Here is a 12,285-nt window from a genome sequence, read left to right as displayed (position 1 = left end):
CGTAGCAATCCGTCGATTTGTGTTTATTAAGAGTTTTATGTTTGCATACCATAGAACTGTATAAGAACAATATAGACTTTATGTACTAACCACAGACAGATGGACACAATGACATTTCTTGCATTTTTATATGGCACAAATGCAGCTCCACAATCTGAAGAATATATATTTTCCCACAATGAATTATAAAGTGCAATGTTAATCACATTGAATATTAAAGAGAAAAAAAGCTTTTTTTTTTTTTTTTAAATGTAATTCAAGTCTGCAAAACTTAAATGCCTAATTTTGGTTTGAAACTGGAAAATGAATGGTTAACATGCACAGGCAAGTTGTAAAATACTGTGAAGTGACTGCATCTGTATTTGTCAGTTTTAAAAAAAAAAATTGCGCAAACTCCATGGTTGAACATGTATTTAAGTAATGTATAAGCAAGCCACCTCAATGCCAGTCTATGAAACCTTCAACACTTCCACATAACAAATGATAGAACTGTGTTTCTCCATTACAAAACAAAGACATTTCATGCAAAAACCATTTTTAATACATTAAAAACACAAGTTATTAAAAAAAACACAAAACAAACCTGTGCAACACACTTAAACTAAATACACAATAATTTCAATGCCATTGAAACATGCAATTTGATTAAGATTTTGGATCACCACACTACAGTAGATTTGCCAAATATACAACAGGTGACAGTGTTGCCCTTTCAGCATCAGTCCCATGGGAGCCTCTCGTTACTGCACCCACATGATGTCATCCTTCTTCAGGTTCAGCTGCAGTTTCTGTACATTCTTCAGCAGCTGCAGGCTACCCTGGTTCGTGTGCCCCTTGGAGGGTTTAGGGGAACGTCCTCGATGTCTGAGAGTGACGGACAGTGGCTTCACTTCATTCACTTCTGTTTGTGCTCCAGCGCTGGCTAGCCGTCTTTTTGCCTTCTGACTTTTCTGCTTCAGTTTCTGAACCTTTGGTAGGTAGGCAATACCAGGACATAAAATAAAAAAGACCAAAAACATAGTAAAAAATAAATAAAGAAAGCACTAAAATGTGAAACGTAGTTATTATGCAACACATTGTAATAATCAAAAACACTGCAGTTATCTATGCTATATTGTGCTATTTTGTAGGTCAGAAGATTTCAATACTGCTAGCAACTACCATAAATTTAAACTATATAACTGTATGATGCTTCCCAATGTAATATTACTGGAAGTGACATTTGCGATTGATAGCGATAGCTTGTCCTTGTATATTCTTGCTTATCTTTCTTTATCAGTAGCCGATAATCAAGCAGAAATGCCTGCACTGTCAGATACTATTGTTAAATGTCTAACAAGTGAAGTCATTTTTGTATTTTAACCACAGCATAATTGGCACCTGACTTTTGAGTTTTCAGGTCACAAAGTGGTAGGACCAGAGGATATCAGACGCTGTATTCTACTGCTGTCATTTAGTTGAAATCCGGTAACAGTTCTAAACACAGCTAGAACGTTTCTAAGTGTGGGATAGAGACTAACCATATAATACAGCCTACTAGTTTCATAAAAATAGCTTTATGTCTAGTTCATTTATGACTATAAAAATATTCAAACACAGCTAACTGCATCCAAAGCAGTATACAACATAAGCTCAACAACTTACAGCAGCTTGATGTTTTTTGAGCTTGGAAATCTGGTCCCCTTTCACCTCCATCCTTTTCACCAGACAGTCCAGCTCCCTCTCCAGGTCCTCGCGTACTTCTGTTATCCTGGTCTCCTGTATCTGTTTCAGTAGCTCCTGATGTTCACTTGAACAAAACAGCCACCTATTAAACACCATGCCAGTGTAAAATGTCCACCACCCCCAAAAAGAAAAGTCATGCTACGTGAAATATAATGATCTTAAGGTCCTACTTGTTAGAGAATTTGTCTGAGAGGAATAAAACAATTGTAAATAAATAAAACTAGGGAGGGACAGCTGCAAGCAGGAGCTGTAAGTAATGGTTCTAAATAAGGTCTTGATAGTTTATACAGTTAAAAAGATAGTATTCCCCTCTATGTCCTATGCCATTGATTTTGGGTTGATTTATATTAAAAAAAAAAAAAAAAAAAAAAGGAAATAAAATTAATCAGCGAGGGACCCACAAACTAAATATTTTGAAAGGTTTAAAATTTGCCAAATATGCTTCAAAATGCATTGAATTTTATTTAGAAATGTGTACAAGTTATTGAAAGAAACAGTGCTAGAGCCAACACAGCTGTACACACTACATTGTAAAAGAGGCTGGAGTCGCTAGGTTTGTGGAAATACTGTAATCACACCACTTACAAACTCATTTGTCCTAATTCATCTTGCAAAGCCAGCAGCACTTCTGACAAGCTCCCGATCGAAGAGGAGGCTGAGCATGAAGACGCAGGTCTGCGGAAAGACCTCTTCTCTACAGGCTCTGTGCTTCTTGGGAACCTCGTGGGAAGAGTCTGCCTTCCATCGTAGAGCTTTCGGTTGTGGTACTTCATAATGTGCAGGACATTTTGAACATTAGCTCTCACGGAATGGCTGGGACTGGTTGACTTGAAATACAAATACATGAATAAAAGAATGAATGTACAATAGCTAACCATGGACATATTTTCATTGCCATCGTCAATAATCAAGTAGTAATGTCCACTACTCCAAATAATACTAAACTAGCAATTTTCAGCCCTCAAAGAATGTCTAGTAAGCATGATAAAAAAAACAAAATAAGGACATCCATATAGAAATTGGTGGATTGCTGTACTTACTCAGTTTAACAGCTGCTTTAACAGAACCCGATTAGCACTTGTCTTGGACTACCATTATACCATTAGTTAGTCCAAGATTAGTGATAAATCAAGGTTAAACTAGACACAGTACAGGGATGAAGTACATATATACATTTTTATTAAGACTTTTCAACCACCAAAGTAGAAGATGGATCTTTAGTAAATCTGTTGGTAGACTATGATATTTTAATCAAAATAAAAAAAAAAAAAAAAAAAAAAAAAAAAAAAAACCCAGAAAAAAACCCATACTGTTCCAGCAACGAAATGAAGCGTCTTTGCCTTGTGATAAATGGGAGGCACAGGTAGTTCTTTCTTTGCACTGGAAATTTTCTAAGAATTAAAAAAAAAAAAAAAAAGGTTATACACAGTACCCAAACCTGGAGGTGCTAAAGAAATATACAGTGCCTATAGAAGGTTTACACCCCCTTTCACAATTTTCACCTTTTGTTGCCTTATAGCCTGGAATTAAAATGCATTAAAAAAGTTTTTTTTTTTTTTCCATTTATCTACACATCCTACCCCACAACTTCCAAGTGAAAAAAAATATTCTAGAAATTTGTAGAAAATTAATTAAAAATAAAAACTGAAATAGCTGGGTTGGATAAGTGTCCACCCCCTTGTAATAGCAATCCTAAATTAGCTCAGGTGTAACCAATCGCCTTCAAAATCACACACCAAGTTAAGTGGCCTCCTCCGGTGTTAAATTGTAGCGATTCACATGATTTCAGGATAAATTCAACAGTTCCTGTAGGTTCCCTCTGCTGGTAGTGCATTTCAAAGCAAAGAGTCAACCATGAGCACCAAGGAGCTTTCAAAAGAACTCCAGGACAAAGTTGTTGAAGGCACAGATCAGGGGATGGGTATAATAAATAAATAAATAAATAAATATCAAAGGCCTTTAATATCCCTTGGAGGACGGTCAGGACGATTAAGATGTGGAAGGTGTATGGCACCACCAAGACCATGGCCAGATCAGGCTGTCCCTCCAAGCTGGATGACAAGCAAGAAGGAGACCGATCAGAAAGGCTACCAAGAGGCCAATGGCAACTTTGCAAGAGCTACAGACTTTTATGGCCAAGACTGGTGAAAGTGTGCATGTGACAACAATATCCCAACACTCCATAAATCTGGCCTGTATTTTACTCAAGAAAGCCCACCTTGAATCCTGTTTGAAGTATGCAAAAAAAAAAAAAAAAAAAAAACACTCAGGAAATTCTGTAGCCATGTGGCAAAAGGTTTTGTGGTCTGACGAAACTAAAATGCAACTTTTTGGCCTAAATGCAAAGCGTTATGTTTGGCGCAAACCCAACACAGTGCATCACCCAAAGAACCCCATCCCTACTGTGAAGCATGGTGGAGGCAGCATCATGTTATGGGGACGTTTCTCATCAGCAGGGACTGGGGCACTTGTCAGGATAGAAGGGAAAATGAATGGAGCAAAGTACAGAAAAGTCCTTGAGGAAAACCTGCTGCCCTCTGCAAGAAAACTGAAACTGGGACAGAAGTTCACCTTTTAGCATGACAATGACCCAAAGCACACAGCCAAAAAGCTACACTGGAGTGGCTAAGGAACAAAAAGGTAAATGTCCTTGAGTGGCCCAGTCAGAGCCCTGACCTAAATCCAGTCGAAAATTTGTGGCATGAAGATTGCTGTCCATCTACACTCCACAAGGAACTTGACAGAGCTCGAACAGTTTTATAAAGAATGGTCAAATATTGCCAAATCTAGGTGTGCAAAGTTGGTAGAGACCTATCCCAACAGACTCACAGCTGTAATTGCTGCCAAAGGTGCTTCCACCAAGTATGAACTCAGGGGGGGTGGAGACTTATCCAATTATGATCTTTCCGTTCTGTATTTAATATATAATTTTTCTCAAAAACTCTTTTCCCCTTAACAGTGTGTAGATAAGTGGAAAAATCCTCATTTAAATGCATGAAACTCTGAGGCACTGACACAACAAAATGTGAAAAGGTTCAAGGGGGTGTAGATTTTCTATTGGCACTGTATGTATATTTATTTTTTGAAATGACATCATTGTTATTGAACTTCTCAGCAAGCTAAAAGTGCTATAATTTTTTTAATTGTTGTTATTTTCAATCTCAACACTGAAAACTGTGACTTGCATAAAAGTAATTGGGATGAAAATCCAATTCAGGAATTCTTAGCTCCTCAGCCAGGGTTTAACCATACAGCAGCATCTTTTACATTTCACTTTGCCTGTTTTGGTTTACATTTGAATATCAGTTTTAATCATAATTTTTTGTTATGCACATACTTGCATATAAATAAATACACAAAGAGAAACAAAATTGTAATTCTGCCCCTGATATTTGACAGTGCACAGGTTAAATAAATATATTGTGCATGCCTACAGCTAGTGAGAGAAAACTCCTACCTTTGCAGGCATATTCTTAGTTTTTTTCTTTGGTTTACATTCAGCAGGAAGTGAAGACTGGATTATTCTGGTTATTTCTAGTCCTGCCTGAAGCTAGGATAGGTAAAATGAGTGGTGTTGTATTATGAAATACAGCAACATGAGACAAAGTGTTCTGAATGTGTTCCCTGGTTGCCAATCACTTTCAAAATGAATACAATTGTGTGAGGTGTACACATTATATATAAAATAATATTGTAAACAGGTAGTATGCAGTACAATATATTCAGCTTCACGGTAATACATTTAGCTAGAATGCACCTTAGGGGGACACTTCTACTTCTCAATATTAGACCAAAAAGGAAGTGTTTTGTTTCAGATAAAAACAAAAAATGTTGTTAGGAAAGATATTTTGTAATGCAGTTCCTGGTCAGAAAGTCTTCTTTCATTCCCAACATAACATAAAACTAATACTTCCAAGTTTTTTTTTTTTTTTTTTTTTTTTTTTTTTTTAAATCAAGATGCATTATTTAATAAAGCTGATGTTGTCTCGCCACAGCACAACAGTGACACCAGCGGGAAAGTTACAGAACTGGAATAGCAGTACTGCTGAGGCTTCAACAGTAGGTGAACTGACATTTAAACCAGTCATGTTCCAGGTATTGGACACTTGCTGTAAACTTATTTATTTTTTTAAAACAAATATTCTAACAGTGTCTGGTTTTAAAAAACAACAATTTATAAGCATACATATTTCTAAGTAGCTTCATAACCTACTTGGGCTGCTTTTTCTTGTACAAGCTTGCACTGATGTTCTTCTTTCAAAAGTTTTTGTTCCAGCTGCTGAATCTTCGTCTAAAAAAAAAAAGAAAACAAAAGCATAAAAACATAATTCATGATATTCTCATATACTATATTACACTAGCTCCCATTAGCAAGCATATCAGAATATTTGGATCATAAAGGTGCATTTACCTCAGCCTTAGTTTGAGTGGCTGTAAGTTTAAGACATTCTTGCTCTAGGACTTCCAGTTTTTCCAATTTCGAGTGCACTTCGACTTGGTCCTGAATTCTCTCCTTCTGCAGCAATACCTGGAATAAACAACCACATTCATCTGAAAACTACATACTGGAAGTAATGCACTGTAACTTTAATAGAGTGTAATATGCTTAAAAGAAAAAAAATCTACTCCATGGAATTACAATCATAAATGACTTTTCAATAGAACTAAAATGTAGCTTTTGCATTGCAAGTAAGTGGTATATATAGTACCTGTTTCTTCAGAGTTTCATTTTTTTCATGCTCTGCGATTTCCACCATTTTCCTCATGTAATCCAACTGCTTTTCCAGGAGAGCGCAGTGGGCCTCAGCAGAACCCAGCTGGGAAGTAAGTTCTAGAGACATGCAACATACACAGTGAAAGCAGTTGCAGCTGCAAGCTTTGAAGTTGCTGCAAAGCAAAAAACTTTGAATAAAATAACAGCCTTTAAGCACACAAATATCCCTTTAACCCATTTTTAAAATACCTGTTTTCTGTTGAGCCTCTTTTTGCACAAGGTTGGTCTCGCTCTTTTCCTGTTCTAAAACGTGTTTATGCCGCAGGGCTTTCTCAGATAGACACTTAAGGTTATTCTGTGCTTGAGTTCTCTCCAGCTCTAAACGGTGAATCTTCTCCTGAAGAGTCTTCAAGGCAGACATCACTGCTGACATTAAGAACACAACCAATTTAAACCCCTTCCAACAGGTAAATCGAGCCATACAAAAGACTAAAATGCTCTTAAGCATTTAGTTGTCCACACATTATAAAGCAGTCGAGGTTATGCTTTAATACTGAAAACAAACTTGCATAATGTACATTTCAAAACAGGTTCAATAACTGCACTTTAGCTACAATGTACTATCATTAGTTAATACTATTGAAACTAGTGTGCCTGGAACTGCGTTGAGCAGTAGAATATTCTAAACAGAATCAGCAATAGCGTAACATAACAATCCCCCCATCACAGCTGGAAATACAATGTTATCAAGACCTGCAACATATCCCCAAATTCTGACGCTCTTAATAATGTGGCAATGACGCTCATTAGGGGTAAAACAAATACTTATTTGCCAGAGTCGACTAGTCAAGGTAGTTACCACTAAAAAAACATAGATTTAATGTCTAGTTCTGTGTACTTAGTTTCTGAAGGCAACTGTCACTTTTCTAGTGGACTATTCGGTTATATCCCCCAACTCTCATAACCACCAATTCAGCACAACAGGGAATCCCATACTTTTAGTTATCTACCATCTCCTACCTTGAGTGCATGATTCAGAGTTCCCTCTCGTAATTTCAGAATTGAAATTTTGGATGCCAACCATTTGTGAAACAGTGTCACAATGATTCTTGCAATCTACAAATAAACCAGACGGTATTTTCTCTGGAAGCTGGTGAAAACTACCAAAGTAACTGTGCTTAAATGAGGTTCCCACGCTCTGTAAACAAAAAAGAAAACATCATAATACATTTAGAAATGTTACCTGGAATCTACCGTTTCTTCAGTTTTTTCTGGATGTATCTTACATGGAATACTGCACTGCTCTATAATGCCCTTACCGAGATGAAAATGTTTTATTGAAATGTAGACAACTTCATTCATCACCAACCAGCATACATGTAGGAAACATTTCCTCACCAGTCTGCTCCACCAGAACTGTAATGACCCTATTACATGAATTTGTATTGTTCCCCCCTCTACAAACAGTAGTAATTATCTGGCAATAAGATTGTTTCACTGTGATTTGGACTTTTAAAAAAAAATAAAAAATACAAGAACAACATAATCCATGCAACAAAATAATTAATAAAACATAAAAATGTATAAATTGACAAAAGTGACTTTATTCTTTAACACAAATAACATACAAAACTTTAATTAAACACGTGTGTTGTCTTGAGGCATAAGCAAAAAAAGGTGGCTCGCGTCGTATCCAGGAGACACCACCAGATGAAAACAAACAAAATAAGAGAAGCGAATAACAACAATAAACCACGCAGAGCCAATGTTCAGCAATAACTGGTTTGTATGAAATTATTAAAGCCCGGTTTAAATCAATAATAATAATAATAATAATAATAATAATAATAATAATAATAATAATAATAATAATAATAAATCTAACATTTTTTAAAAAATACACATCAATGATAAAATTAAGCATTTATGAACGTTACCTACTGATGGATTTGTTTCCATAAGTGGCCGTTTCTCTTTCCACAGCAAGCAGTATCCAAGCTGTTTCGCTTTGTTCTCGTTGTCGCTTGCTTGACACACAACTACAGTTCAGACTTCCCTCCTTCTATCCCGCTGACCGAGCAAGCCTCGCCTTGTATAAACTAGAGGCGGGACCGTGAACTGGAGTAGCATATAATGTGTTCCGGTGCAGTATCCAAAGAATTGTCAAAAATAAACATAAAATAAACATCTGTGGAATCCCGCCCATCTTGCCTAAACACTGTAGACTCACTTGGTGCAGCAGAGTATTAGTATTCTACCTGACACCACATAACGTTCCCCATACTGTAGTTATAATGGTGTGGGAAAGTATAGCGGATTAGTATATAATAGATGGCAGAGAGGTGGGATAATTTAAAGTGGTACAGACCCTAACCAGCTCTAATCTTGAATTACTTTACCTAAATTAACATTGCCCTGGCCAAGATTAGTGCTAATTTGGGAGATACTAGCCAATAAAGTTCTAATATGTGCATCAAAAGGAATTTCGTGGTTCAGGTGGGTTCGTCAAACTTGTTACACGGTGTGAATCTAGTGTAATGGACTATAAAAGACTCAAAGATAAAACAAAGTAAAACTTTAAGGACAGGATTACCATATGACTCCATGTATACTGTGACAGTTTGGTCTTTTCAACTGACACCACAATGCATTCTGGTAAGTGTAGTCTTGCTGTGAAAGGTACCAGAGAAAGGTAAAGCATTGCTATGTGAGGTGAACAAGCTGAACTGTCCCAGATTGTCCTAAAATAATAAGGAAGTTGGAACTCTCCAGTCTGCTTCTGTCAAGACTTAAAACGGTACATTTATTTAAATGCGGTGCCCGATGTTATAAACGGTCACCAATTAATATAATTTTTGAGTAAAAAATTGCATATTATGGTTGTATGACAGTGCCACTTTAAACGTATATTATTAATAAAAAAAAAATGGGCTAACATATACTGTTCAAGTGCAGTTATGACTACAGCAATAATTGTATTCTTGACTACTACATAGCTGTCATACGTGGGAGTGTACATAGCAGATGGTGGGTGCGTTCAGAGATCATTCTGCGCAGATCATTTTTAGAAGATTATTGACTAAATTGGTCAGATTCTGCGCAGATACAGCACCCGCTCTGTAAGTTTTCAGATAATCGAGTGCTGAAAAGTCGGTGTGGAATGGCCTCCAGGTTCTGCATGCTATCGGGAGTTGCAGTGTGAAAGCCCGTCAGCGTGTCTTTATACAAAGGAATTGGAAGTCTTAATGAAACAAGAAGTCCCAGAAACCAATGTGATGCTTGGGTTGTCAACTTTTAAATCAGAAGCAAAGCTGGCGTTTCCATTTATTTGATTGGCTGAATGTCATTGACGGCCCGCCCTACCGGGAACTGGGCTTTTGATTGTGTGGTTGGGCTGTCAATTAAAATGCAACCTTCTTCAGTGGTGGGAAAGGTTTGCCGGGGGCAGTTGCAGAAACACGATTTATAGCGGCAGGATGTCTGTGTTTTGGAAGATGCAGGTTTAAATAATTCATATTGTGAACAGGCAATTTCAGTTGTGCTTTGTGCATTGTTACATTTGAAAATAACATGTCTGTATGTTAAAATTAATAATTGCTGTAAAAACGTGATGGGACAGTAACAAACCGCTAGTTAGCGGGTTACAGTGTAGTGTAGCTGTGTATGCATAGGCTGGATATCCTGATGTTCAGCGGGGATTGTGAAAAATAGATACCTCCAGTTTACTTTATTAGTTGCAGTGCATTAAAGATAAGCTTTGAATAAGTGTGTTTTCAAGTGTATAATCGCATTGTTAATATTCACAGGCGAAACAAGATACGACGTGGACAACGCAGTAATCCATTTGAAGAGAACAAAATTCAGACGCTGTTCGATTTGATAAACAAGGGTTACCATAGTTGGCGGCAGTAACTGGAGGGGAACACTGACAAAAAATAATAATTGTTAAAAAAAAAGTTTCAGCGTTTTACCAACTATGTAATAGCACTGGACATGAGAGAATGAGAATAAAAGATTTTTATTAAGTTAAACACCGGACGTTGGGAAAGCAAATAATCTATTGGAAAGTTCCTCGAGTTTTCCGTGCTTGTTAAAAATACATAACTAATTCATTTACACAATTGAAGACGGCCCATATCACAAGATGAGAGTACTGCTGAACTGGAACTACGCTTGGTAATTAATCGTTGTTCTGAGAACAGACCTGAAACATTTAACAGTGTTTAGCAAATAACTTTTTCAAAATTTAAGGACTTTAAAAATCTTAATTATTTTAATTAATACAGAAGTGAATTGGGTGTCGAGTGTGGTTATATGCATGCATATTAATCCGTATCGATACTGAGTGTAAAAATAAATAAATAATTAAAAAAAAAAACTTGAAAATATGTTGCAAGTTGCATTAAATAGGCTGTTTATGCAAAACAAAATGTAATACATGTAACTGAAGCTATACAATACTATTCCAAATACCTACAATATTCGTTCAGTATGGATATAAGCGATGGTAGATGTAGGTGGGATGGGCTAGGGAGCAGAGACACAAGCACCAGAAAAATTGCAATGGAAAACATAAGTCAAGAAGTGTTGAGCAGAGCTGAAAAGATTGGCCCCATTAGTGAAGAGGTCATTCAACCACTTCACTCGCCTGTCCGCTCTCCTGATGACTTGAACTGGATGCTGGCCCGGCTGCTGATGTTGTCGAAAAGGTGTCCTTATTCTGACGTCAGAGAGAAGTGCTTATCCGTGCTGCAAAACGTGCAGGTAGGTAAACACCTGACCTGCCTCGAGGATTGCTGTTTGTCGGTGACTGTGGGTTTAGATGTGTTCAGTGCAGCAAAGCGTAATCTCCAAAAATGTTACCCGATTTTATATATTGTGTACTGCATATGGGATGGTTCAGAGGTCTCGGGAGAAAAGCGATTTCCACATATTTATTAATGGATAAACACCAAAGTTGGAGATCATTTAATCACTTGTCTGGTGACTTAATTGTCTGCATGTTTCAACTACCGGTCTGTCAAAATTAGTAACAATGGACTGTCTCCAGTATTATAAAGATAGTTTCTTATTATGCCAATAAATTATCTGAAAGCTACATATTTCTTTGTTAAATAATTGTTTCCAGCATGTTCTGAGGACCCCAGATTAAGAATCACTGCAGATGCAGGCAGTAGTCTTTAGTTTTACATCCCCCCCTTTTTTGCGATGAGGTGCAATAAACAGGGTTTAAAATGTACTCAAATTGTTAGTTTCCTTGTTATATTTGAGTGCTCTCAAATGTATTTAAGAAACCGTTTGAACAACCGCACAATTCCTTAAGATGTAAGATAACGTTTTTTGTTTTATTTGTTTTGTGTCTGTGTTGGATACATGCAATATTGTTTTTTTGTGTGACTTTACTTTTGCTATGACCGCTGTCATAGTTCCATAGTACAGTCAGACATACACTGTAAGTGTGGATATGAAACATATATAGAATCAACCTGTTTTTCCTGTTAATATCAGGTACTATTGACTCAGATATTTACACAGAAATATTTATGGCAGCTCGCTAATTAAAAATGTAATTGTTGTCCGCCCATAGTTGGTAATATCAAGCGGACACATTTATTATTTATTGTACCTTTTCATTTAGAAAAGACTCGATTTAGTATTTACACTTTTTATTGTTCTTTTGTTAAATTTTATGAAATATAATCATAAAACAAGCAAGCGCCACATAAAAGGGCACAGCTTTAGTTAAATATTTAATAAAATACAATTTACAGCATTAAAGAATTTCTGTTGTTCTTCAGAATTTGACCAACACATTTTGGAAATAATTGGCCAAACCCATGAAGAAA

The 12,285-nt window shown here is 36.6% G+C and overlaps 1 protein-coding gene across 5 annotated transcripts; it reads right to left on the bottom strand.

Moving 5' to 3' along the window:
* Nucleotides 1–285: 285 nt before the first annotated feature.
* LOC121315635 (centrosomal protein cep57l1-like) lies at nucleotides 286–8,516 on the bottom strand. 5 transcript variants are annotated; one of them, XM_041249901.1, is made up of 11 exons: nucleotides 8,377–8,516; nucleotides 7,460–7,637; nucleotides 6,689–6,865; nucleotides 6,435–6,556; nucleotides 6,137–6,253; nucleotides 5,939–6,016; nucleotides 5,183–5,275; nucleotides 3,036–3,116; nucleotides 2,311–2,552; nucleotides 1,645–1,807; nucleotides 286–968 (listed from the first exon to the last, which is right to left on the bottom strand). In XM_041249901.1, the coding sequence occupies exons 2-11, from the start codon at nucleotides 7,521–7,523 to the stop codon at nucleotides 741–743; spliced, it is 1,365 nt and encodes a 454-aa protein (XP_041105835.1). In that variant the 5' UTR covers nucleotides 7,524–7,637; nucleotides 8,377–8,516; the 3' UTR covers nucleotides 286–740. The 5 variants fall into 5 exon arrangements, with proteins under 5 accessions (XP_041105835.1, XP_041105831.1, XP_041105832.1 ...); XM_041249897.1 differs by having other exon boundaries at nucleotides 8,381–8,516; XM_041249898.1 differs by having other exon boundaries at nucleotides 6,689–6,862; nucleotides 8,381–8,516.
* Nucleotides 8,517–12,285: the final 3,769 nt, after the last annotated feature.

Source organism: Polyodon spathula, chromosome 5 (genome assembly GCF_017654505.1).
Source record: "Polyodon spathula isolate WHYD16114869_AA chromosome 5, ASM1765450v1, whole genome shotgun sequence".
Classification (NCBI taxonomy): domain Eukaryota; kingdom Metazoa; phylum Chordata; class Actinopteri; order Acipenseriformes; family Polyodontidae; genus Polyodon; species Polyodon spathula.
This window is presented reverse-complemented; position numbering and strand designations above follow the sequence as displayed.